We start from the raw sequence: 26,370 nt of genomic DNA, 5'->3' as shown, positions 1-26,370 counted from the left end.
TATCGAAAACAATATTATACAAAATTTACATTCATGAACCCTCGCAAAATATCATACAAAATTTACATTCACAAATTTTTACAAAATATCAGAAGGATAAAATAGTGGAAGTACCTCATGAATCTAATCTTCTAAATGTATATCAGGATCTATCAGCAGGATGGTGTTACTATCATTGACAAACAGTAAATATCATCAGGACGGTATTATAATCATTGACAAATAGTAAATATCAGTAGAACGGTGTTACTATCATTGAAAAATAGTAAATATCAGCGGGACGATGTTACTATCATTGAAAAATAGTAAATATGAGCAGGACGATGTTACTATCATAGACAAATAGTAAATATCAATGAAACGCTCCCTCAGATATCACCAGTTATCACTCTTAGTATTTAGCGTCCGCATAATAAATCCACTGCTAACAATGATAGATACCCTCTGATGTCTTTAGTACACTCTTTCAATAAAACATGCTCAGTCTCTTTAGGATACACAGTGAAAACGCCGCATTTTGAAGTAGAAAACTGCGAAAAACCACATACAGCAGCCACCATCTTGGATGGCTGGATACCAGAACTGATAGTTTTGACAGAGCGGGTTCTACGACTGCCTGAGCTGGTTCGAAACGCTAGTCTGTCAATTGCCGATGGTATCGAGTCGTTTAGCATCCATACATGTATTTTGTCACTATATTGATTAGAACATATCAATATCAGATGATCCAATATCAAAATTGTCAAAACTTAGACAATGTTATCGTGCATTCGTATGAAGATTTATGAAATTTTATCTTTTTAATCAAGAGACCTTGTACCCATTTACTAACAACCACAAAAAGAATTCATGGGACCCCGCGACAGTGGAGATATCGGGGCATAAAGTTGGGTGGGTTCGATTTATACCCTTCAGGAATGGAAAGATAGATTTTTCTTTTTTCATTTTTTTGAAACATTACTACCTAGCCTAATATATATAATCATCATTTGTTTCATAAGTACTCATTTACAACCTGAATAACATCAAGTAACATTGCCTAAAATTGACGAAAAAATGAGCAAAAAGCCCCCCAAAACACCTGTTTGCTGTATCTCAGCTATGGTCAATTTCTGAGATCCACGGTTTTGGCTATCAAGTAGTCTCATGGGCATGACCAAACCCTGTGAATATGAATGGAATCGGCCGACCCCTCACCTTCCCGATTTCTGCATGTTTTTCTCGTGGACTGGCACTTAATCTATCACACAAAATGCAATGTCGTCATTTATAAAAATATCGAACAGGTAGGCCCCAATTTAAATATCCCCGTGTATATAGTGAATAAGCCAAATTTGCGACATCGTACATCCGACATCGTACGGGATCGTTACAATATTTCGGATCACACAGCGTGTCGGAATACCGAGCTTTCTCCAAAACCGGAAATACTGTAACTTCGAAAACCGGAAGTATTTTTATATTGTATTGGATGAATGATTGCAAGTGACAAGTGTAACATGAAGTACGCATGTAGTCTTCAGTGACCAAAAACAATGCGGTAGCTACCATTCCTGGTTTTTGAAGGTCAGATATGATACAAAAACGAAAATCCATTAGTAATTTTTAGAACCGATTCCCCTCATTATTAAAATGTATAGGGATTTAGTGAAGTGGAACATTTTTTTTTCTAACGTTTTATTTTTTAAATGGGGACACCGTGGGATTTAAGTCATAAACCTCAAAATATATAATATAAAAGAATATAAATGAGTCAAGTTATTTCTTTAAAAAATACATTCACTGCAAGTGGAAATGAATAATAGCACCATTTAAATCTGGATAAAACATGAAAACAGCGCAACCATTTTATGTAACCAATTGGTTACGCAATGGTCATCTGACGTAACCAAAGAAAATGGTTACTTGGAGCATAAACCCGCAACCATTTTTCTGGTTACGCCAAATATTTGAAATTTCGTGACCTGTATAATGTCGCAGTATTTTACATGAGTAACTAAAATCAAATACCAAGGGCACTCTTACAAGAGATTATAAATTGTAAAATAATCAACAAAGAATTTATAACATTATCAAAGTAATCAACACAGACCGGCGCTTGCGAGTTTTAATCTCACCGATAATTGATTGGTGATTGCTTGTTAATCTTTTCTGGCTTCACACCCATTGAGTTTTAATCTCACCAATAATTGGATGCTTCACACCCATCGGTGTCGATTCAATGGAAATTATGTGACGGGATGGCTGATTGATGTCGTAATCCGGAACATACAGAATCCGGATTTACCAGCAATTTTTGGGCTGAAGTAATAAGGAAATAAATCGGGACATGAAAATCATGTCGGATGTCACAGCAATCCGGAGCGATCAGACATCGGATGTGACAGAGTTCACTGTATACTGATTCTCGTAAATATACTTATTCTCGTAAATATAATTATTCTCGTCTTCCGACAAGTTATTATTTGTGTCTTTAAATTTGTACCATTCAATCACAGATATCAAATATAAATCACATTAATTAGATGAACAAAGAATTTGACAAATCTTATATCAGTATCTTCTCAAATAAAACAAACGAACAGTTTTCCAATACGTGCAAATAAGCTTGTGCACGCTTTTACATGTATAAATAGAATTGACAGCTGTCCTTGTCAGATCCTCCGTCCTGCATTACTGACAAGGGGGAATCACGCAGGAATATCTGGATGAACTTTCCTGGCCAATGCAGGGATCGAACACCCGACCTCCAGGCTAGCGAGCCAGCGTCTTACCCACTTAGCCATCGTGCCCCCCCCCCCCAATGAACGCAGCTTTGAAACAAAGAGCATTGTAATTTCATATTTGATTAAACTTCACATTTCATTTAGACCTTAGACAATTACGTTTCCAACAAAAGTGACAATTTAATCCTAAAAAAATCAAGATTATGGACATGTAGCGTCGGTTAAAAGCCTGTTTAAATAGCTGTGTTTTAAATAGTTTTTTTTTTAAAGAATATAGATATATACAACATCTTAAACTAAATGGTAGATTATTCCATAAAACAGATACGCCTGTATCAAGAGATAATTTGTTACTGGTTGCAGTAAATTTTACTATACACGTTTGTATATGTATTCTATTTACATGCCATAAAAAGTTTTAACCATAAATTATCTTATTTTTCAGTTTGCACGATTTTTTAAGTTAGCGAAAATTACGGTCAATTAATAAATCTATAAACAAAATTAAGAACGTGTTCGTGAGAAAAGCATGCAAAATGTGATAAGGCCCTAAATCATGAATCCGGACCATACCACCACTGTTGGTTCCTTAGGACCCCCAGATGCACATGCGGGCATATTGCGATCCAAATCCCACCAGTACCCACAGAAATTATTTTTCGTTATTATCTAAAAAAATAATGGCTAATTTTAATGCATTTCTTAACTAAATTTTAAGTCTCACTCACGCAACGGATACTCACCTGAACGAAATTCTTTTTAGGGATTTTGTAGGCCTACTGTCCCTTGAAATTTTCCACAAAATTATTTTCACTTGAATCCAGCCATAGAGCCTGGGTTAGAGTTTCGATACATGAAGTCCATGGCATCAAATAAAATAGGCTATGTTTCGACACGTTTCTCTTCACTGCGGCGGGGGTGGGAGCGAGGGTGAATACATGTGCTTTTAGTACTTTATCTCCACTATATATATCAACAATAATATTGGATCCAGCTCGCCCCAGTTTTTCGGAGCGAGTGTTGAAAGTAGGCACACTCGGCAGATATTACGACACTTTCGGATACGATGTAAGTTAAGTTATTGTCAACTTTTCTGCCATACATCAAGATGAAATTTTGAATGTAGCTTCCCCACGGTAATACAAAGTCCAGAAGGGCACTTCCGGTATCAGTGACGTCACTTCCGGTTTCTTGGACTTGACACTAATATACCCATGTGACATATCGCTGAAAAGGTCATCACATGTACATTACGATTCTGTCATTACCACACGTTTTTACAGAGACGTCAAGGGACTATGGCCAAAAACATCGCCGCAAATTTGATCTGAGTATATGAGACGATGATAAAAAGAAATATACGAAATGTAAAAATATCATTAATTTGAATAGTATTCCATATATATTATGTACATATCATACATATAGAGTTACTAGCAATATTATAACTCGTAATACATATAGGCCTGTATCTCATATCACCCTTCGGTTCGAATTTTTTGATTTCACACCGTTTCGCTTTATACAGTGTACTCGTGAAAAAGGACACTGGATTCAACACACTAAATGAAAATACATAGTATAAGACGTTACAAATCGTGAATGCAAAAAGTGGCACAGCATACTAACAGTTCTCTTTTCACAACATTTTAAAAGAGACTGGATGTCAAAGAAATGAAGAGAGTCAGGATCATGAATGCTTAATTCAGAGTTGATGTCCTCAATATATGGTCATAAATGAATATACGGCACACACTGCAATGAATATGATGATATGATCAATAATAATAGTGAACAGAATCGAATGAAGTATGAAACGAATCGACCGAGTGAATGTGATCTACGAGTATCAATAGAGATCAAGATAATCAATCAAAAAATACCTTCTAAAGCGAGTAAATACCCAAAGTTCCCAGGGTTCCTGTGATTTGCATAGATCCGATGCAGTGAAACTTTTTTCAGATAAATTATGTGTCACTAATATACTTCAGCCCTCAAGGTCGATGTCGACCATGCACCCTGCCGCAGTCGAGAAAAACGCGTTTTAAAATGTGTCTAATTTCAGTGTTTTGGATACCTAGGTTTTTCAAACTAGTCTTATTTCTACACTCCAACTTGAACTTCGTTGATATTGGGCATATATTGAGGGGAACCCAAGGTGGTTCATACTTCAGTCTCACTGAAAATAGCGTCGTTTTAAACCCAAAAAATCGGGGCGACCAAGCTCCGCAATCAGGCGGAGCAGAGACCTACTTTATTTTCTGTGGGGTCTGGGGGCCCCCGGGGTACCAACCACCAAGTTTGATCAAAATTGGTTTCCTGCTGCCTTATCACTTTTTCCAGAATTTGCATGGTCTTCTCACGGACTCGTTCTTAACAACCGTAATTCAGACAGCAACTTCAAATACACATTTTTGTTGAAATAATAATCCGCGTGTAGCTTGTTAATTAGTTTTATTACTTTATGGCCCCAATCAAGTATCAAAACATCGCATTTGTTACGCAACACCATCAATCAAAGGTCAACATGTGAACTTGCACGTTTAATCAAATGAAAGAATGTCTAAAATGATTATAAAATAAACCTGATATTGCTTTCTGATGTGGCTGGGTTATTTCAGGTGCCAGTCGTAAGAATAAAAAGACAGTACATGTATATTTACATACGGCAAATTTGAATTATTCGCTATATACCCAGGTATATTCAAAATGGGGTCTATCTGTTCGATATTTATAAATAACAACGTTGCATTTCGTGCGATTGATTAAGGTCAATATTTTTATTTAATTAAATGCAACTTTATATATAAGTAGCGTGACTATATGGTACGCAGTACCAATGCCATGTATAGTCGAAAGAATAGAAGACAAGTTGTAAGACTTTGGTCCTTAAGACAATATTGGGTCTTTGAAAAATTGTTGGTTAACTCTTTCTATAGAGTTAAATCACACGTAATAATAAAAGCGAACAACATGTTTATATGTAAAAAAAAAAACCAGTGATATTTTGGTAAAATCCTAACCATTGTCAAAATATCCATCAAATTCTATCTGTTTATGACATATGGTTGGTAGACCAAATAAGGTCTTGGGAAATGGGGAGGTTTATTCCATATTTTGGATTAAAATTAAAGTCAAGGTCAGTCTAGGACGTGCAGAAATTAGGGGGTTATAAAAGAGGGTGTTGAGTGAGACTGATCAGAGCTCACCCAGGTATTTATTGAGAACGAGGGACCTTTGAAGCCAATCCAGCTTAATCATATTTAAAGTTGAAGAAATCATTTAACCTGTAGTTTTATATATTAGGATCACGAAGAAAACACAACAAGGAAGTCCAATCTATAAAGTCTCGAAAAATGTTTATGTGTCATATCGGGCGTATGTGCTTCTTTGATATGTTGATCACTGGACAATTCTGTAATTGCATAAAAGCGGCTATTATAAATTACAAGTTCTGGAAAGAGGATCATTGGATTGTATGCGATGTAAATTTAGTGAAAAGCTAAAGCAATTTTAGTTTAAATATATTATAAATTACAAGTTCTGGAATGTGGATCGTTGGATTGTATGCGATCTAAATTTAGTGAAAAGCTACAGTAATTTTAGTTTATATATATCATTTGTGTGGAAATTATCACTGTTCGGTTGGCTAAAGCAATTTTAGTTTAAATATATTATAAATTACAAGTTCTGGAATGCGGATCGTTGGATTGTATGCGATCTAAATTTAGTGAAAAGCTACAGTAATTTTAGTTTATATATATCATTTGTGTGGAAATTATCACTGTTCGGTTGGTTGTGCCATATTATTTATCAATATGGAGATTTCTGTTTTATGGATATTGCTATTGAAGGTAAGATGCACAATTTACGCAACGTGTCACGTTTTTATAAATTTAATAAATGTCAAACGGTGAGTGCGCATCTTTTTAGTAATAAAGCAGAAATATATTTCTGTTGTTTTTGCTGGATTTACTCTCTATATTCCTGTGGATATTCAAATTGGGCGCTGACTGCTGGGTATTTATAAATGACGACATTACATTCGCCTTTCTGTATACGATAGATTAAGGTCCGTATTTTTATTTCATTAAATTCAACTTTATATATATGTACACAATACAAAAGACACATAAAAGAAACGTAGATCATAGCGAGCACACTTTCTAAAGACCTGTCTTTAATTATACAAAGACCTGCGTAAAACACATGGTCAAATGAAGAAGCTGTATGTTTTGTTTTGATTATATCCATATTTTATTATATCTATACTGTGCCAATAACTATGCTGTGCTATACTGGTGAACCTGTTTGTTTTTATTATACTTGTGTTAATTTTTATGTCATTAAGATATATTTTACTCGATGGCTTAAAAGCCAATGAAAACTCTTGTCTGTCGTAAGCCCTGCCTTTTCGTCAACTTGACTGATATCACCGTTGACGACACACTGTTTGGATTGCCGACAATGGCTAACAGTACTGGTACACATTAAACGGATTAGCAGAAATATATGTCATCAAATACGCAGGAATAATAGAAATATTAACGAGAATTTTGCAGATATTGTTAGCACAGTCGTTTATGATTAACGGTATACGGATAAGCAGAAATGTATGTCATCAAATACGCAGGAATAATAGAAATATTAACGAGAATTTTGCAGATATTGTTAGCACAGTCGTTTATGATTAACGGTATACGGATTAGCAGAAATATATGTCATCAAATACGCAGGAATAATAGAAATATTAACGAGAATTTTGCAGATATTGTTAGCACAGTCGTTTATGTTTAACGGTATACGGGTTAGCAGAAATATATGTCATCAAATACGCAGGAATAATAGAAATATTAACGAGAATTTTGCAGATATTGTTAGCACTGTCGTTTATGATTAACGGTATACGGAAAAGCCGGTATCTTAAGTGGCCGCCATTTTTATTGCACGAAAAATGACGACATAGGAATGTCGGAATAGCAGAAATATATGTCATCTAATATACTATTCAAAAAAAGTAGGGGATATTTGATTTTGGGGGCATAATACTAAAATATGCAAATGACTACGAAAAAAGTCACTATAGAACCTAACAGAAGAAACATTTCCAGTTACATGTGACGCCCAAACGCACCAATAGCTACCGCATGGAATGCAGGTGATGCTTGGGATCATCATGGGGGTCCAACCCAAGATTTGCATGACTCTGACTTTGAATGTTACAGTCATTGTGGCCTTGAATTCCAGGGTGGAAACATCAGTTTAATTGTTTTAGTGACCAGAAAACAAATTTTGATATGTGTCGGCTTACCCAAAATGAAAGGTTACGTGCCCTTGGCACGCTACAGATCGGCACAACACAGGCGGTTGTGGCGCGGACGATGAATGTTTCTCAGTCTGTCATAAGCAGGCTATGGTCCAGATACCGTGATACACAATCTGTACAGGACAGACCACGCTCAGGTCGACCAAGGGCGACAACTCAAGCCCAGGATCGATTTATCCGTACCGTGGCCTTGAGAAATCGTGTCATCACAGCAAATCAGATCAGCGCTCGTCTTCAAACAGACACTGGTGTGAGAGTGAGTGGCCAGACGATTCGGAATCGACTGCATAGGGGTCACCTTCGCGCCTGACGTCCTCGCGTGATCCCTTGTTTGAGAGATCATCACATTCAGGCAAGACGTCGTTGGTGTAGGGATCGTCAACACTGGGATAATCGACGCTGGAGCAATGTGATGTTTTCAGATGAGTCAAGGTTCACTGTTGATTTTTTTGACAGACGTAGGAGGGTGTGGCGTCGTCGAAACGAGCGCTTCCAAGACGTTAACGTCATCAGACATGATCGATTTGGGGGTGGTTCTGTTATGGTGTGGGGAGGCATCACTGTTGCTGGAAGAACGGCTTTACATGTTGTTGCAGGGCGTGTTACAGGCCAGTACTACCGGGACAACATCTTGGCAGTCCATGTTGTGCCGTTCGCACGATGTCATGGCCGCCGTTTCATCTTCCAGGATGACAACGCAAGATGTCACAGGGCCAGGATCGTTACAGGTTACCTCCAACAACAGAACATCACCACATTACCTTGGCCAGCACTGAGTCCCGACCTCTCCCCCATCGAGCATGTCTGGGACATGCTTGGACAGAGGTTACGTCAACGTCAACAACGTCCTGCCAATGTCCAAGAACTTGCTGCTGCGTTGCAACAGGAATGGGACAATCTGGACCAAAATGACCTTAGACGTCTCATTAGGAGTATGCCACGTCGGATCAATGCTTGTTTGGCAAACAGAGGAGGATTTACCCGTTACTGACTTGGTTGTGATGCTGTGGTAACTTTGCTGTTTGACCCCGGGTATCATTTTACCCTTATAATGGTCAGTCTGTGCCTTACTTAGTCTAACGATCATTTGGAATAAATCGATGAATGTGAACTTCATTTCATTTTGTCATTTGTTTCTTCGTCAGTTTCATTAGGTGACTTTAATAACACTTAAAAATCAAATATCCCCTACTTTTTTTGAATAGTATATTTAGGAATAACATAATTATTTACGATAACTTTGCAGATATTTTAAAAACACTAAACCGCTATCGACCCATATTGTTGGCACTGTCGTTTATGACTAACGGTATACGGGATAGCGGTATGTGAAATGGCTGCTATCTTTATTGCTGTTGTCGATATGATCCAACTTCAGACCTCGATGTTGACACACAGAAAAGCCAAGATTTGCTTAATACTATGTATTAGGCGCACCCCTTCTAGAAAATACCTGGTAAAAAAAGTGCGCCTTATACACCGAAAAATACGGTATTTTTCGTACAATCAGGGGCCATAATTCAGGAAGTTATGGTCCGATATGCACGAATATCTAAAGGAACCGAGATCTTTGGGTTATAAACTTACATATCAAGTTTCAACAAAATCGGATAAAAATTGTGACCTCTATAGGGTCCACAACCTTGATATACCATATTTTTACACTATTTGAGAACGAACGGCGGCCATTTTGTCTGTCAATTTTGGGCCGATTTCAACGAAATTCGAACTCAGTTGTCCTTAGGGTGTAAAGGTGATATAATAATACGTTTTTTTAAATCAGATAAAAATAATGACCTCTATAGGGTCCACAAGCTAAAAACATGTTTTTTTCGTACTATCAGGGGATATAATTCAGGAAGTTACGGTCCGATATGCGCAAATATCGAAAGAAACCCTAGATCTTTGGGTTATAAACTTACATTTCAAGGTTCAACAAAATCGGATAAAAATTGTGACCTCCATATGGTCCACAACCTTGCTATACCATATTTTTACGCTATTTGAGAACGAACGGCGGCCATTCTGTCTGTCAATTTTGGGCCGATTTTAACGAAATTCGAACTCAGTGTCCTTAGGGTGTAACGCTGATATAATAATTCGTTTTTTTTAAATGGGATAAAAATTACGACTTCTATAGGGTCCACAAGCTAAAAACGCGATTTTTCGTACAATCAGGGGCTATAATTCAGAAAGTTATGGTCCGATATGCGCGAATATAGAAAGGAACCGAGATCTTTGGGTTATAAACTTACATTTGAAGTTTCAACAAAATCGGATAAAAATTTTGTCCCCTATAGGGTCCACAAGCTAAAAACGTGATTTTTCGTACAAACAAGGACCATAATCCATGAAGTTTCGATTCGATACATGCCAATATCGAAAGCAGCCGAGATCTTATGGAGATAAACCTATATTTCAAGTTTTATCAAAATCGGATAAGAATTGTGACCTGTAGAGTGTCCACAAACAAATTGTGGACGTTCGGACGGACAGGGGCGACGACAATATAAGTCCTGATGAAAATGTGGGCGTATAAAAAGCATTATGTCAGAGCTAAATCTGCCTATAGTAGGTCTTTTTTCTGGCTTCAAATGTGAAATAAATTATTATTTTGACATTTATTTACATGACAAGCCATAATCAACTCTTTAGGTCATCAGATGGCCCAGATATTAAATGGATTAGAACGCCTGCAGTGTCTAATAATTTAACATTAGAATGGAAAACTGAGCCTTTGATTATTATCCTAGCAATGGTATTTGACAATTGAGACTATTTAGGCTAATCTTGTCAAAACTTCTAATATGTATTACCTCGCACAGAATATAGTAATTTGACAGAAATGTTCAATATATACATTCTTTATTATCTATTATTAAACTATTGTATTATAGCAAGAACAGTTTTAAACTTAATCTTACATAATGCATCTTTGACTTTAAAGAAAGCAGGAAAGGAACACAGCAGATAATTTAATACCCCATTCAGACGCTCAAGTTGAACTGGTTTAAAAACCCTGGGGATCGTTAAACCAGTTTAACTTAAGTGTCTGAACGCAAATGTGGGACAAATAAACCAGTTTAAAAACCCCAACTCGCGACCTGTTTTCAAGAAGGCTTTTTGTTTTAAACTGGTTCATCTTAGACGTCTGAATGGGTTGGCTTAAAAACCCTGGCTCCAGCTTGCTTTGAGCATGCGCAGTACGCAGTTAGTTACATTCCAGTAAAAATATCGGGGTCAGACAGTGCCAATGTTATCGAAAGCGTGCGAGAACTGAATAAGCTACCCATGCGTAGTTAACTCTAACCTCCGATCGAAGAGGTCAGAATTACTAAACTGGTTTGGCTTATAGTACGTGTGAACGCAACACGATGCTGTCTTAAAAACCCCAGCGATTATGAACTAGTTTAAAAATAAGCGTCTGTACTAGCTATAATTAATTTATTTGAAACATTCCAAAATAATAGATGTATTTACCTGCTTCTTCTTCTGGGCTGAAGGTCATAAGGTCAGTAGTTGGTAAATTGGATTGAGACAAAGGCATCTGTTTCTTATGTCGCATGGAACCAGTTGGTCTAGGAGGAGCTGGTCGTGTTGGCGTTATACGTCGGCCAGGAGCGATAGGTGCGGGACGGGAAGGCAGGGGTCTTGGCTTCATATTAGGTTTCAAAGGTCCATTAGGTCGCGGGGGATTTTTTGTAGACACATTTTTTAAAGATCTAGATTTAGGTCTATTAAAATTGTTTCTAATTTTGTCAGTTGTGTTATTTTCAGTCATAAACGCATCATTTACATAAAAACTAGATAGGCCAAACCTTACAGATGTGGGACATGGTGGTTTCGAGCCAACAGGTTCTGATTTCGATGGACTCATGAAGACATTAATTTCTTCCTGATTTAAAGAAAACCTTTCAGAAAAGTTATTGCACTGTGAAGTTTGTTCTGTTTGTAAAGGTTTAATGAGTCTCGTCGACTCCTCTCGAATCCCAGTGATCGGAGGAGGTTGAAACTCTGGTGGTGTATTGTTAGGTATGGTTAGTGAACGATTCATTTCAGTGTTTGATTCATTAGCTTCTGCTGGTTTCCTTTTAAGATCACCCTTAGCCTTATTAAGTTCGTCAGTTATAATGGAATCCAATGACATACTGGTTTTGATTTTAGGAAAGACTTTCTGGGTGGGAGAATAATTGGGTTTACATGTTAGTACAAGTATGGGCTTAACAACTGGTTTTGGAGCTAATTTGGGTTTTGCAGGAGGGATTAGTGTAGGGTGCTTTGATGAATCAGTTGATGTATCAGTATATTTCACAGTGGATGAACTAGTCAGACTCGCAATTGAGGTTTCTGTATGAACAGATGTATCATCAGCATTCAATGATTCAGTATGAATGGCATCAAGTTTTACAATTTCCACAGAACATTTTGTGTCTGTTTCTTCAGCAATTAAACTAGACTTGCTATTAGAACAGTCTTCAAAAATATTTTTTCGATTATTATTAATAGTATCACTATGTCTATAATTTATTGCACAAGGTGAAGATTTTTTATTTGAGTCTAAACTGTTAGAAGGTACCATGCCTATATTACCATTTTTACCTTTAGCTTCCAGCGAATTATCTTCATACCTCTTTAACACTGTGATTGTCTCCCCAACGTTTTGCAACTGATTTTCACTTTCTCTTTGACCTGACATCATTTGTATGTGCTCTTTAGCTTCTTCAACATTAGCACAGGGCACATTTAATTCTTCAATTGATTCATTTTTGACAGAATTAGTTGAACTATTTTTACTTTCAGTTTCGCTTTGTTCTTTTGTCTTCTGAACATCATTTTGATAATAAGCGTACGGACAGTCCACAATAATTTCTACATAAGTAGTTGGAAATAGTCCAAATCTACCATCAATTTCTCCTTCTATCCAATCAGGATCAACATGTTGTATTAGCATAACAATGTCATTTTCATTGATGGACAACTCTTCTTTAGATTGAGACAGGAAAGGATATAGAACTCTAGCATAAGGTGTAATAACAACGTCTGCAGATCGCGTATTTTCGCTTGTGTAAGAATAAAGTCCAGCTTTACCATCAGTTTCAATATAAGCATCTAATTGAGCATAAACATTATCGTTGGAATCGAGGGCATATCCATAACAATCGGCAGTACGTGGAAGCTCCATACTAGGTTTGATATAAGGCTTATCATGTGATTCTGTATTTGGTTTATATAGTTGGGTATTAGATTTCTGGGTATAAGACTCAGTGTATTTTTTGGTATAAGCTTCAGTGTATGGCTCAGTATCTGTAGTAAGATAAGAATACAGGGTATTTGTTTTAGAAGATGATTTGAAATTATGTGGTAAATCAACACAGATTGACATAACAAGACCCTCTTTTCCACTTAACTGACCTTTGAACCAATCATCATCAACAAACTCTACAACTGTCACTACATCACCAGCTTTAAAACCCAATTCACCATCTAATTGAGGTGTAACATCAACTAAAGCTGTAACTGTGAAAGGCACTTGTGAATGAGCAGAACTATCAGATTTTGGTTTACTGTATGTAAGATCATGGTAATTAGATACTGAACTACCATTTTGTTCACTAGGTAAAAACGGTAAATCTTTAACAAAGGTTTTGGGGAAAATTCCTGTCTTATTGTCCAAAGACCCCTTCCACCAATTTTCATCCACTGCATTTAATCCTAGGATTATCTGTCCTGAAAAATATACAAAGACTAATTCAAATCTAATTTACAATTTCGAAAATATGGATATGAAATATATAACATTTTAAAATATCTAAATCACTGCAAGGTTAATCACAGTGTTGTTTTTAAAAAAACAAAAACACATTCATAATCTGTAATCAGCCCTCGTTGCTGTCAATCACCATTGGCGCCAATTGCGATAAAAGCATAATTTTGGCGATAAAATATTCAATCTGGGGGAATTTTTGCGATAACTTTTTCCTGTATGGCGATTCTTTTTTAATCGTGGCGATAAATTTTTCTTGCCAAAAAGATTTGATTTCCACGTGCATACACGTTACAGTCTATTGCGCTTGGCTGAGTCAGTTATCAATCAATTAGGTGCCATTAATAGAGATATCTTTTGTCTCTTGATCAATCTCGGATTAGTGTTGATTAGTATTCACAGTAAGAGTAGTAATAAACTAATTAAGAGACAAAAGATTTAATTATTTATCTTCAAATACGAATCGGTGACTTTTTTGACGGTTTCTATATATTCAAAATGGCGGACACTGTGAATAATACTTGTTCGATTTGTTTGGGATTATTGAATTATGACGTCGGTTTTATCCTTTTCTTACTGCTGTTGCCTGTATCGTTAATAAATGAAGCCTGGTTTGTTGTTACAGTTTATAATTGCGTATACAGTGGACTCATCCGATCTCTGATCACTCCGGATTGTTGTGACATCCGACATGATTTTTATGTCCCGATTTATTTCCTTATTACTTCAGCCAAAAAATCGCTGGTAAATCCGAATTCTGTATGTTCCGGATTCCGACATTAATCAGCCATCCCGTCACATAATTTCCATTGAATCGACACCGTATAATCCCTACTTCAAACGGTGGGTGTGAAGCATCCAATTATCGGTGAGATTAAAACTCAATGGGTGTGAAGCCAGAAAAGATTAACAAGCAATCACCAATCAATTATCGGTGAGATTAAAACTCGCAAGCGCCGGTCTGTGTTGATTACTTTGATCGGTAAAGCAGTAAACCCGAGATGTTTTAAGGGAGTGGACAAGATCAACCTGCCAGTCAATTGGTCGGCCAATCGCAAAGCTTGGATGACACGGGGGGCAGTAGTAAAAAAAACATCATACGTCAAGTCGAAAAATATGCACTGGACCTGGGTAGACCACCCACCCATTAAAATCTTGCGTAAAAAAAAATGCACCATCATTTATAAGAAAGACCACCCTAAAATCTTGCGCAATAAAATGTGTTCTGCACAGTTGCTTAATTGACCACCCAAAAATCATGCGCAAGAAAATGTGTTCCTCACAGTTGCTTATTAGACCACCCATTAAAATCTTGCGTAAAAAAAAATGCACCATCATTTATAAGAAAGACCACCCTAAAATCTTGCGCAATAAAATGTGTTCTGCACAGTTGCTTAATCGACCACCCAAAAATCATGCGCAAGAAAATGTGTTCCTCACAGTTGCTTATTAGACCACCCTAAAATCTTGTGCAAGAAAATGTGTTTCTTGAAATATCTCATTTTAGACCACCCAGAAGTATGTGCAATACGTAACTACTAAAGGCTGAGTAATAGAACAAATGACAAGACGATATGTTATAAATACAGTATTTATATTGAGTTGATGTTCGACAAAATTCTGAGTCTGAATTATTAGCAACGATAGTCTAAGAATGCACATATGCAGAGACAGGCTAAAATATATGAACTTAGGCTTGTACCTATTCATTTATTGTGCTTTCCCATATCCACTCAAATCTACTGATCACAGGTTGACCAATTTTGACCAGAGTGTGAAGAAGTAAAAGATTACCCAAATCTAATCTTGGCATGCTGCGGTGTTGTAGGTAAAAAAGATGTTAACCCTCTCCACACGACGTGTTTATTTGGAGTGGGCTGGCAAACCAAATTGACAGGACAACAGTCGATCAAATCACTGGATAACACTTGAATGAAATGATAAGGCTTTGAAATATTAATGAATATTTATGTAAATAAACATATACAAGAAACAGGAGTTACAGTACAAACATAAACAAGTTGACAGCTTTCTTTGTTGACAGTTCTAATTCAATAATTAGAGTTCACGAGTCACGGAATTCACAGTTCATGGTTCACAGTTCACAGAGTTCACGATGTCTATGGAGATCCGCCATGTTAGAAAGCATGGGTTTTCACGAAATTAAAGTTCACTTTAAAGTTCACTATAAAGTTAATCACAGTCTTCACCTTACGACACAAAGTTCACCATTCACTTAAGTATCACAATTGTCCTAAAAACATAGCTACCAAACACCACTTCCGAGACAGGGAAAAAAACAGTATCGACACAGCATTGTAACATGCTTGTGAATCTTGCGTTTTGGTTGGTGGATTAGACACTGTCGATTGGACAATATATAACTCCCCTCTGTTTTAGCAAGGCGAATAACTGCGTATATAAATATTACAGTGTACTTTTTTTTCATTTTGTGCTCAGCCATCTTCCTCAACCCAAATCTTTATTGACATATATCTTCAAGAAATTCTGCTCAGATGACCATCACACTATTTTCAAACTTCATCAAAACACATCTCTGAAATATATAAAACAGAAGAAAATCAGTCATAAACAGGCATCATAAATTATTCGTAACTAAGCAGTGTGGACAATTTTGTTTTGTTTTTTTGTACTCTGGGAGTCTCTGCAGTGTTTACTTTAAAGTGGACAATTTAAATCAAAGTTTGCCCAAATTCTGAATAACATGATCCGCCTGATAATGAGTCATTAGTCTCATGAAATAAATTGTTTGAAAATATAGTCACTAGGGGAGGTGAAATAGCAGCTGATTTGGGCCTAGGATAACGGGAAATTATGCAAAAATTGACAATGACAATGATTGACAACACGTCAGAACGATATACATGGACCGTGACACATCGCAACCACTTGAATCCTAGGCATCACATAGTTTTATAGGGTATTCTGAGGGGTGTATGCAAGAACTGCTCTTCTCTGAACAAGAACTAGCAATAAAATTGTGTTGACAGTCTGCAAATAAAATAATAAAGGCTAAAAACTCACCCATGTTAAAGTTATCAAAACTTCGAAAGTGTAGCCATCATTGTCGCCGGTTGTTGCCAAGAGTTATCCCTGTGTAGTCTCGGTTAACAGACCGTAACTAATTCATTCACGACTGGCACTACCGGTCAAAAAGGCCACACTAAGGCTAATTTACTAATCTTTTTAAAAATCTTCAGACGTTAAAAATATTTTATTTGAAATATTCGAATAGCATTTTCTTTCATAATTTATTTACCAGCGACCCAAGACTCATCAAGCATTTTAAAATTGAATTTATCTTCGCTTGGATTCGACCACTAATTCGACACACCTCGGTAAAACGGAAATACGATTCAATTTTGATGGAGTTGTTATTGATATGAACTGAAACACTTCGTATCCCGTTTCATGCAATTTTCTTGCAGGGACCCATTAGACCTCCTAATTTTCTTACCCAGAAATGCTTTTTTTCTTTCAGAACTCTGTTAGACCACCCAATTTTCTTACCCGGAAATGCTTTTTTTCTTGCAGAACTCTGTTAGACCACCCAATTTTCTTACCCGGAAATGCTTTTTTTCTCGCAGAACTCAGTTAGACCACCCAATTTTCTTACCCGGAAATGCTTTTTTTCTTGCAGAACTCAGTTAGACCACCCAATTTTCTTACCCGGAAATGCACTTTTTCATGCACCTTTTTCGGCTGACAGACCCACCCCACCCCCCAGTTGCTGTTTGCATTTTTTTTTACAGTTGCCCCCTGGATGACAGGTTCCATTTACTCTGATTGGTTTGAAAAACTGGACATAGAACGACAGATTATAAATGAACACGTAAGGCTGACCTTAAAAATATCTTTGTTTCACCAAACCCGACCCACAATCGAGGAGAAGGGTCGGTAGGTCGGTTTTTTTTTTCAGATTTTTTTTTTAAAGTTAGAGAAATCAATACAGAAAACTTATTAGCCTAGCTGTATACTACAGATTCATTAATTTTGTTTAATGAATTTGGGGTCTGACGTAAAAAGTAACGAACTGAAAGTTTTTTTTATTAAACTTAAGAGCTAATTTGACAGCTTAATAATTTTCCGGGTGGAAACATTCGTCTTCTTTATTCAATTGGCAAAAAAATCAATGAGTGAATGACATCGGGAATTTTTCGTGATGCCCGACTCGCACACGATTTGCCACGAACTTGAAGTGTGAAACTCCTTCAACAAGGGTTGTGCCTTCATTTTTCTCGAAAACGGATATTGAAAATATCGTCGTCATGTTTAAAACTACGCACCACAGACATAGAAGCAGAATCATTTCGTGGGAATGGACGTGTATTCGTCTGCAACCATTTTGTTGAGAAGCGACACCTATGACGCTTTCGTCTTGATCAACCAGTTTCAATAATGAATCAATCCATAGCCATAGTAAAGGGAAATAACTCTCGTGATATATTTCAGGTTGACACACAAAATAAAATAACAAGCCAACAGTGAGGCTGATGTCCCCCGCCGAAATTGCAAAATAAATAGATGACACATATTAATTAATCGCACATTTATTTTTTTCACTAAGTTTCATCACTCTCTATCAGATAGAATCAAGACATTCACCTAATGAACATCTACATATACATCAAGTTTAAACATTCACCTAATAGACACCTATGCCAAGTTTGAACATTCTACCTCAATTAGAAGGAGAGTTATTGTGTTCCAAAGTTTCTACCAATCAAATTGCTTATCACTCTGCTTACCCTCAGCAAAAAATGTTCATTATCGAACTTAGTTAAGGTATTCATATAATAAATCTATACACCAAGTTTCATCAATCTCACTTAATTAGAACTAAAGTTATCGTGTCCCAAAGCATCAACCAATCAAATTGCTTATCTCTGCTTACCCTAAGCGGAAAATGCTCATCTTCGAACTCCATCAAGGCATTGACCTAATCAACACATACACCAAGTTTGAACATTCTAGCTCAATTAGGAAGAGAGTTATCGTGCCCCAAAGTATCAACCAATCAAATTGCTTATCTCTGCTTACCCTAAGCGGAAAATGCTCATCTTCGAACTCCATCAAGGCATTGACCTAATAAACACATACACCAAGTTTGAACATTCTAGCTCAATTAAAAGTTATCGTGTCCCAAAGCATCAACCAATCAAATTGCTTATCTCTGCTTACCCTAAGCGGAAAATGCTCATCTTCGAACTCCATCAAGGCATTGACCTAATCAACACATACACCAAGTTTGAACATTCTAGCCCAATTAGGAAGAGAGTTATCGTGTCCCAAAGCATCAACCAATCAAATTGCTTATCTCTGCTTACCCTAAGCGGAAAATGCTCATCTTCGAACTCCATCAAGGCATTGACCTAATAAACACATACACCAAGTTTGAACATTCTAGCTCAATTAGGAAGAGAGTTATTGTGTCCCAAAAAGTGTGACGGACAGACAGACGGACGGACAGACGGACAGACAGACAGACGGACGAACCCATTTTAATAGTCCCCTGCTTTCTTCGAAAGGCGGGGGACAAAAAGATCGTGGAAAAGTGCAATAAAATAATTTAAGTCGGGGGTGGTTTTAGTTAGTCGGTCGGGTTAGGCGAAACAAAGATATTTTTAAGGTCAGCCTAACAGAGTGGACAATTGACTGAAGACGGTGACGATGAAGCATATACATTAACGACAGACTTGACCTATTCAAAATGCCTACGCATGCTCAACGACATTAAACACTTCGCACAGATTAAGGACGAAAAGATGATCGCAACAATTCATTTGTTAGAAGATGTTGTCCAGGACTCCGCCTTACGATATGCTTCCGGTAATCTTAAGCAAACTACTTTAAACGTTAACATGCATTGATATTTATAAATATATTGTGAGCATGCATTGATATTACATGTAAATGATTTTATGAATATATTATACGCATGCATTGTTATTGTTAATTATTTAATGTAATAAAATTTTCGAAGCTACAATATAAAACTACTTCCGGTTTTCGAAGTTACAGTATTTCCGGTTTTGGAGAAAGCTTGGTATTCCGAAACGCAGTAACGATCCCGTACGATGTCGGAGGTGACAGAGTCCACTGTATATTCTTTGGGTTGTTGCAAGTCAGTTATCATCAAATCACATGTCAAGGGTCGTAAGCGAAAAATTGAACAGCCTTCGTCAACGTCCGATAGAAGAATGTCAGATTATTTTAGTATATCACCACCAAAATGCTCCAAGTCTACAGATGATACTGACATGATCAGCTCTCGTCCATCTTATATTATTGCATCCTTGAATGTTGAAGAGATATCAACTTCTACAGTAGGTCTGTATTAGGCTACCTCAAAAGTTCGTGACAGAGAAAAATTTAGAAAAAAAAAATCTTAAAGGGGCATTATGGGAGATTAGATAAAGAACTGGCAGTTGTCACAATAATAGTTAAAAAAAGATAACATGAATAGAATATGCTGGAAATTTCAGTCGAATTGCTCCACTCTGAACCGTGATATTAGCATTTGTATTTTAGGAGAGAGAGAGAGAAATGGGGTTTAACGTCCACGACACAAACTAGGTCATTTCGGGACTAACATATGGTTTGATTTTATTTCAAATATTTGCTTGCGCATAGGGGTCTTTAGCAGTGGGAGGAAACCGGAGGACCCGGAGAAAACCCACAAGGTTGGACAGGCGACCCTACTTCTTGCGACGTACAACCGGGGATTCGAAACCTAGCCTCGATCTTCATTACTAAAGTCGGTACAATAAAAAAACATAGTCCCTATTGTACTTAATAAGCTATGACCATTAATCATCTATAAATAATAGACTGAAAACTGGTTCCAAGTGTCGTCCATAACATCCAGACACTTTTGAGTAAAAGATAGGTTACGTGCCCTTGTTTTGAAATTAGTCTCGCTTAACCAGTCTATCGACCATTCTACGTCTGATTGACAGGTCGGGATAATCAAGACTACTTTTTTACGAAACATAACAGAAAGCTAGAACAAGAAATTGAATTTAGAAATAAGGACGTTAGGTAGCTCAACAATTGTTTTAAGAAGCTTGTAAAAGTAAAATGAAACTACTGCTAGTATCATGTTCCTGTCTAACCTGAGTGTTTCAGAGATATTATTTGTACTAAACCAAAAGATGCCGCTCTTAACGGTACAGTTAATGATAAAGCGATTTAAAAAATGAAACGAACGTAATTTCTAAATCTGCTGTAATAACCAAGAAGCTTAATTTTACTGCTATTCAAAATCATCAACAATAAATTTTTTACGGCTGTAATAGTTGATAGATTTGTAGAGAATTGCACGTGCCATGGCTATTTATAGTATCATACTGTCAGAAAGTTGGTCTCGACATGGCGAATGTGCACGCTTCAGTGGTAGTCTCGAACTATCAGCGGTGGACTGTATTTCTGTAGAGTGCATGGGTCACCCTACTGGTAGTCACAAAAGAATCCAACGAGTATTTTGGTTAAAATTACAAAACTTCAATTATATAAAATGTTAAACAAAAATAAAGATAGGTTGCCAGGCAACGAAACATACGCCCACAGCGGCTAAATCGTCCAAGCCGTCGACAAGGGTTGTCGCATATTTATTCCTTTGTAGGTAACTGGGGGCCTTTACAAGATAGTTTCATACAGATCAGATCATAATTTTTGCCGTTTGAGGGTTCACAAGATTCTACAAATTGAAACAAGGGTCTCAATCTGGAAGTAATCTACAGAAATTGTTGAAATTTGACAGACTTTTTTGTTTCACAAATTTAAATGATGCATATAAATTTCATACATATCGGATAACTTTCATCAATCGAGCATCAACAAGGTTTAACAAAGTGAAACAAGGGCCATAACTCTAGATGTAATAAACGGAAATTGCTGAAATACAACAGGATTCTTTTCTTTATTAATTTAAATGACTCATGTAAATTTCATACAGATCGACAGATAACTTTTGATGTTAGAGAGCATTCACAAAGTTCAATAAAATTAAACAAGGGCCATAACTCTAAACAGAAATTGCTGAAATTCAATAAGCTTCTTCGTTTCACTTATTTAAATAATGCATATAAATTTCAGAAAGATCGGATGATAACTTTTGGCGTTAAGAGCGTTCACAAGGTTAAATAAAGTGAAATAAGGGCCATAACTCTAGATGTAATACACAGAAATTGCTGAAATTCAATAGGCTTCTTCGTTTCACTAATTTAAATAATGCATATAAATTTCAGAAAGACAGGATGATAACTTTTGGGGTTAGAGCATTCACAAGGTTAAACAAAGTGAAACAAGGGCCATAACTCTAGAAGTAATAAACGGAAATTGCTGAAATTCAATAAGCTTCATCGTTTCCCTAATTTAAATATTGCATATAAATTTCACAAAGATCGGATGTTAACTTTTGGCATTAGAGTGTTCACAAAGTTCAACAAAGTGAAACAGGGGCCATAACTCTAGACGTTATAAACGGAAATTATTGAAATTAAATAGGCTTCTTCATTTCACTAATGTAAACAACGTATATCAATTTCAAAAGAATTGGATGATAACTTTTGGCGCTAGGGTAATTGGTATTAGCCAGGAGAGAGTTCATTCTATTATCACTGAAACTTTGGAAATGACAAAGGTTTCAGCACGATGGGTGCCAAAGCTTTTGACGCCTGATCAAAAGCGTTCAAGACACATCATGTCAGAAGAGAATCTAGCCTTATTTGAAACCGATCCTGACAGTTTCCTAAAACAAATTGTTACTATGGATGAAACTTGGGTACACCACTTTCAGCCAGAAACAAAAGAGCAGTCAAAATAGTCGCCGACCCCAAAGAAGGCAAAGATTGTTTCATCGGCAGGAGAGGTGATGGCCTCAGTATTATGGGATTCTGAGGGTGTTCTCATGGTGGATTACCTCCAAAAGGGTCAAACAATTAACGGTAGATACTATGCAGCACTTATAGTGGAATTATTCTAATTGCATCATTTAGCTTAAAGTAACCAATCATTTTGTTAATTACACAAGTTCAGGGCCATGATCACGCTTTATGGTGCATGATATTTATATACCTTTAAAAGAAACCGGGGAACCCTGTAAGTCAGACTTCCATTAGATTCCAGAGATCGAGGGTACATCTGAGTTCCTAGACAGCCGAGAGGCTGGATAGGGTGGAGAAGTGGTTTTAGCTATGCTATATTGTATTGTAATTTGTGCTATGCTTGTATACCTGTATTCAGTTATATGCTATATAAAATGTAGAAGCGAACTATGCATTATTATTCCTGGTAAGACAAACGTCTTAAGAAACTAGAAGAAGTAAATACACAACGTGAAGCAGAAGTAAAGACAGCTAGAGACAAATCCTAGCCGATCACAAGGCTACAGAAATATGTAGTAAGAAAAGATGCATGGGTCATACGTAGGATGTGGCGACCGGTTTCCCATAGACGCTCTCCACGTCAGACAGAAGGCTCATGGTGCTACAGGAGGCGACTGGTATGTGTCTCTTTTGTGGACCGAGGTGAGATTGTCCTTTGTATTAACTGGACGGGTAGGTCTGTTCACCTTCGGTTATGTGTCTATGTTGAATGAGCGGCTTCTTATCAACCAGATCGGCTCTGAACCAGTTTCATTCTACCTATCTCTCGTGGCAAGCGTTTTTATTTATACTAATCCAAAACTCCGGTAAGCGAGCTACCGACCCTGGTAACAAATTCGTAAACCCTGCCAAGAGGCCAACCATGGTAACCCTGTCAATTAGTAACCATGGAAACCCCACCAGGGTTTCGGAACAGTATAAATAAATACGCCCGCCACATGAGTCAAATCAGTCAAGAGTTCAATATGAACGAAACTATGGGTTTTTGAGCCCTAGAATGAATGAATGAAATTAATGAAAAGTTGTTAAATGGCATATCAGCTCCAACCAGGCTATATTGCGCCAAACATATAGTGGGGTTTCTCAAGACAAACTAGAAACGAATAATCACAATATTTATATATATATATACATAAATAAAGATAGAATGCCAGGCAATGAAACATAGACCCACAGATATTTTAACTTTGGCCTCTAGAGCATACACAAGATTTTTTGAAGTGATCAAGGGCCATAACTCTGGCAGTAATTATCGGAAATCGCTGAAAATCAACAGGCTTCTTCGTCTCATGACTTTGACCTCTAGAGCGTCCACAAGATTTTTTTAAGTGATCAAGGGCCATATCTCTGGCAGTAATTATCGGAAATCAATAGGCTTTTTCGTCTCATTACCTTAAACAAAATGTATACATTTAAAGTCAATAAGATATTAACTTTATCCTCTAGAGCATCCACAATATTTTTCAAAGTGATCAAGGGCCATAACTCTGGCAGTAATTATCGGGAATCAATAGGATTCTTCATCTCATTACCTTAATAAACACTGTGTATAAATTTAAAGTCAATCGGATATTAACTTTAACCTCTAGCGCGTCCACCCCGGAAGGACAGATGGGGGCGACAACAATATACCACCACATTTCAATGTGGGCTTATAAAAACAAATATTACAGTAAATATCAAATAAAAATAAATATAAACTTTATGTATATATATTCAAAACATGAAAGAGAAAAACAGATATATACTGTACAATTAAAATTTTCGACAAAAATTTGTCTAGCACTTTACAATACAGACCTGGTTGGGCAAACAACTGATGTAGTGATTGGCAACGGTAATACTGTTATCTTTGAGATGCTTGCACTCAATCATAATGTGGTTAACTGTCAAAGGAATATGACAGTGTTCACATTCTGGTTGAAGCTCTCGCTTTAAGATGAAACAAGCTAACAGTGAGGCTGATGTCCCCCGCAGAAATCCCCAAATAAATAGATGACACATATTAATTAATCGCACATCTATTTTTTTTCAAAAGTATCGAGCAATCAAACTGATTATCAACTATACATTAAGTTTCATCACTCTCTATCAGATAGAATCAAAGTTATCTTGTCCCAAAGCATCGACCAAGGAAATTGCTTATCTCTGCTTAGCTTTAGCTCAATATATTAATCATTGAACTCAGTCAAGATGAACATCTACATCAAGTTTAAACATTGTACCTCAATTAGAAGCAGAGTTGTTATGTTCCAAAGTCTTGACCAATCAAAATGCTCATTACTCCTTAGCCTAAGCAGACAATTCTCATCATCGAACTTAGTCAAGGTATTAATGTAATGAAACTATACACCAAGTTTCATCACTCTCACTTAATAAGAACTAAAGTTATCGTGTCCCAAAGCATCAACCAATCAAATTGCTTATCTATACTTACCATAAGCAGAAAATGCTCCTCTTCATACTCCATCAAGGCATTGACCTAATAAACACCTACACCAAGTTTGAACATTTGAGCTCCATTAGAAGGAGAGTTATTGCGTTCCAAAGACTCGGCCAATTAAATTGCTTATCACTCTGCTTACCCTGAGCAGAAAATGCTCATTATCGAACTTTGTCAAGGTATTGATGTAAGGAAACTATTCACCAATTTACATCACTCTCACTTAATTAGAACTAAAGTTACGTGTCCCAAAGCATCAACCAATCAAATTGTTTATCTCTGCTTACCCTAAGCAGAAAATGCTCATTTTCGAAATCCATCAAGGAAATGACCTAATAAATACCTACACCAAGTTTGAACATTCTAGGTCAATTAGAAGGAGAGTTATTGTGTCCCAAAAAGTGTGACGGACGGACACACCCATTTTATTTTTTCCCCCCGCCTTTCGAAGAAAGCAGGGGACAAATATGTGTTAAAAAAGTATGACCTATGCGAGAGCGACACAAACAACTTTATCTCTCCTGTTAGACCTGTAGGAGCTTGGCCAATCTCCAAGGAGAGGCTTTATGTGATGAAGTTTACTTGTACCCGCAAGATCTCAAGACCGTTGCCAGCGGCCATGAATGCAATGATCAATGCAATGTTTAAAATCGTTGTATGGTATTAAAAATGTTGATAGGGGAAGATCCAAAGCAGCTTTGGCAGCTAAATCTGCTAGATCATTCCATTTTATATCAACATGTCAATTTAGATCAACATTGGTGTTGTTATCTTATCGGGAAAAGATGGGTTTCTGATATCCAATATTGAAGACAAAATCAACATTTTACCTTTGGTACACGAATCGTGTACCATAATGCGTTTCGGTGCCATTTGTAACATGGGACTCGAAAAACGAGGCTAGATATATTCCACGAGACATGTCAAACGGTGACCCCATATTCTTATCTGGAGAGTATGAGCAATAAATACTATCAGTGTAGACTGGAATAACCAGACGCTAGTGACTGCGATTCGATTGGGACCTCTGGATTATTTCGCCGAACATTAGAGTAAAAATGGAAACGATTGAACGTAAATCAGTTTATATACATTCATATTACATTATTATATGCGGTGCGACCCATTTGTGTCAATTTTTAGGTCCCAAACATTAGCGATTTAGCTCCTTTAACTAAACAACTAACAGTGTTTACAGGTTG

The 26,370-nt window shown here is 36.8% G+C and overlaps 1 protein-coding gene and 1 long non-coding RNA gene across 4 annotated transcripts in view; both read right to left on the bottom strand.

Annotated features, from left to right (window-relative positions):
* Positions 1–26,370, bottom strand: part of LOC126825375 (dynamin-binding protein) — a 143,141-nt gene that overhangs the window by 79,750 nt on the left and 37,021 nt on the right. For all 3 annotated transcript variants that reach the window (XR_008788428.1, XR_008788429.1, XM_056101584.1), the window contains exon 3: positions 11,533–13,779. Coding sequence is in view for 1 of the 3 variants with exons in the window: in XM_056101584.1 (XP_055957559.1) it covers positions 11,533–13,779 (2,247 nt within the window). In the remaining 2 variants the exon portion in view is untranslated. The remainder of the gene's footprint in view (positions 1–11,532; positions 13,780–26,370) is intronic.
* On the bottom strand, positions 15,771–23,777 carry LOC126825434 (uncharacterized). The gene is made up of 2 exons (XR_007681947.1): positions 16,862–23,777; positions 15,771–16,373 (listed from the first exon to the last, which is right to left on the bottom strand). It is a non-coding gene; the product is annotated as an uncharacterized LOC126825434 (long non-coding RNA).

The sequence above is a fragment of the Patella vulgata genome, chromosome 6, assembly GCF_932274485.2.
Source record: "Patella vulgata chromosome 6, xgPatVulg1.2, whole genome shotgun sequence".
NCBI classification, from domain to species: Eukaryota; Metazoa; Mollusca; class Gastropoda; family Patellidae; genus Patella; species Patella vulgata.
The sequence above is the reverse complement of the archived record's forward strand: the minus strand, read 5'-3'. Positions and strand labels throughout refer to the sequence as shown.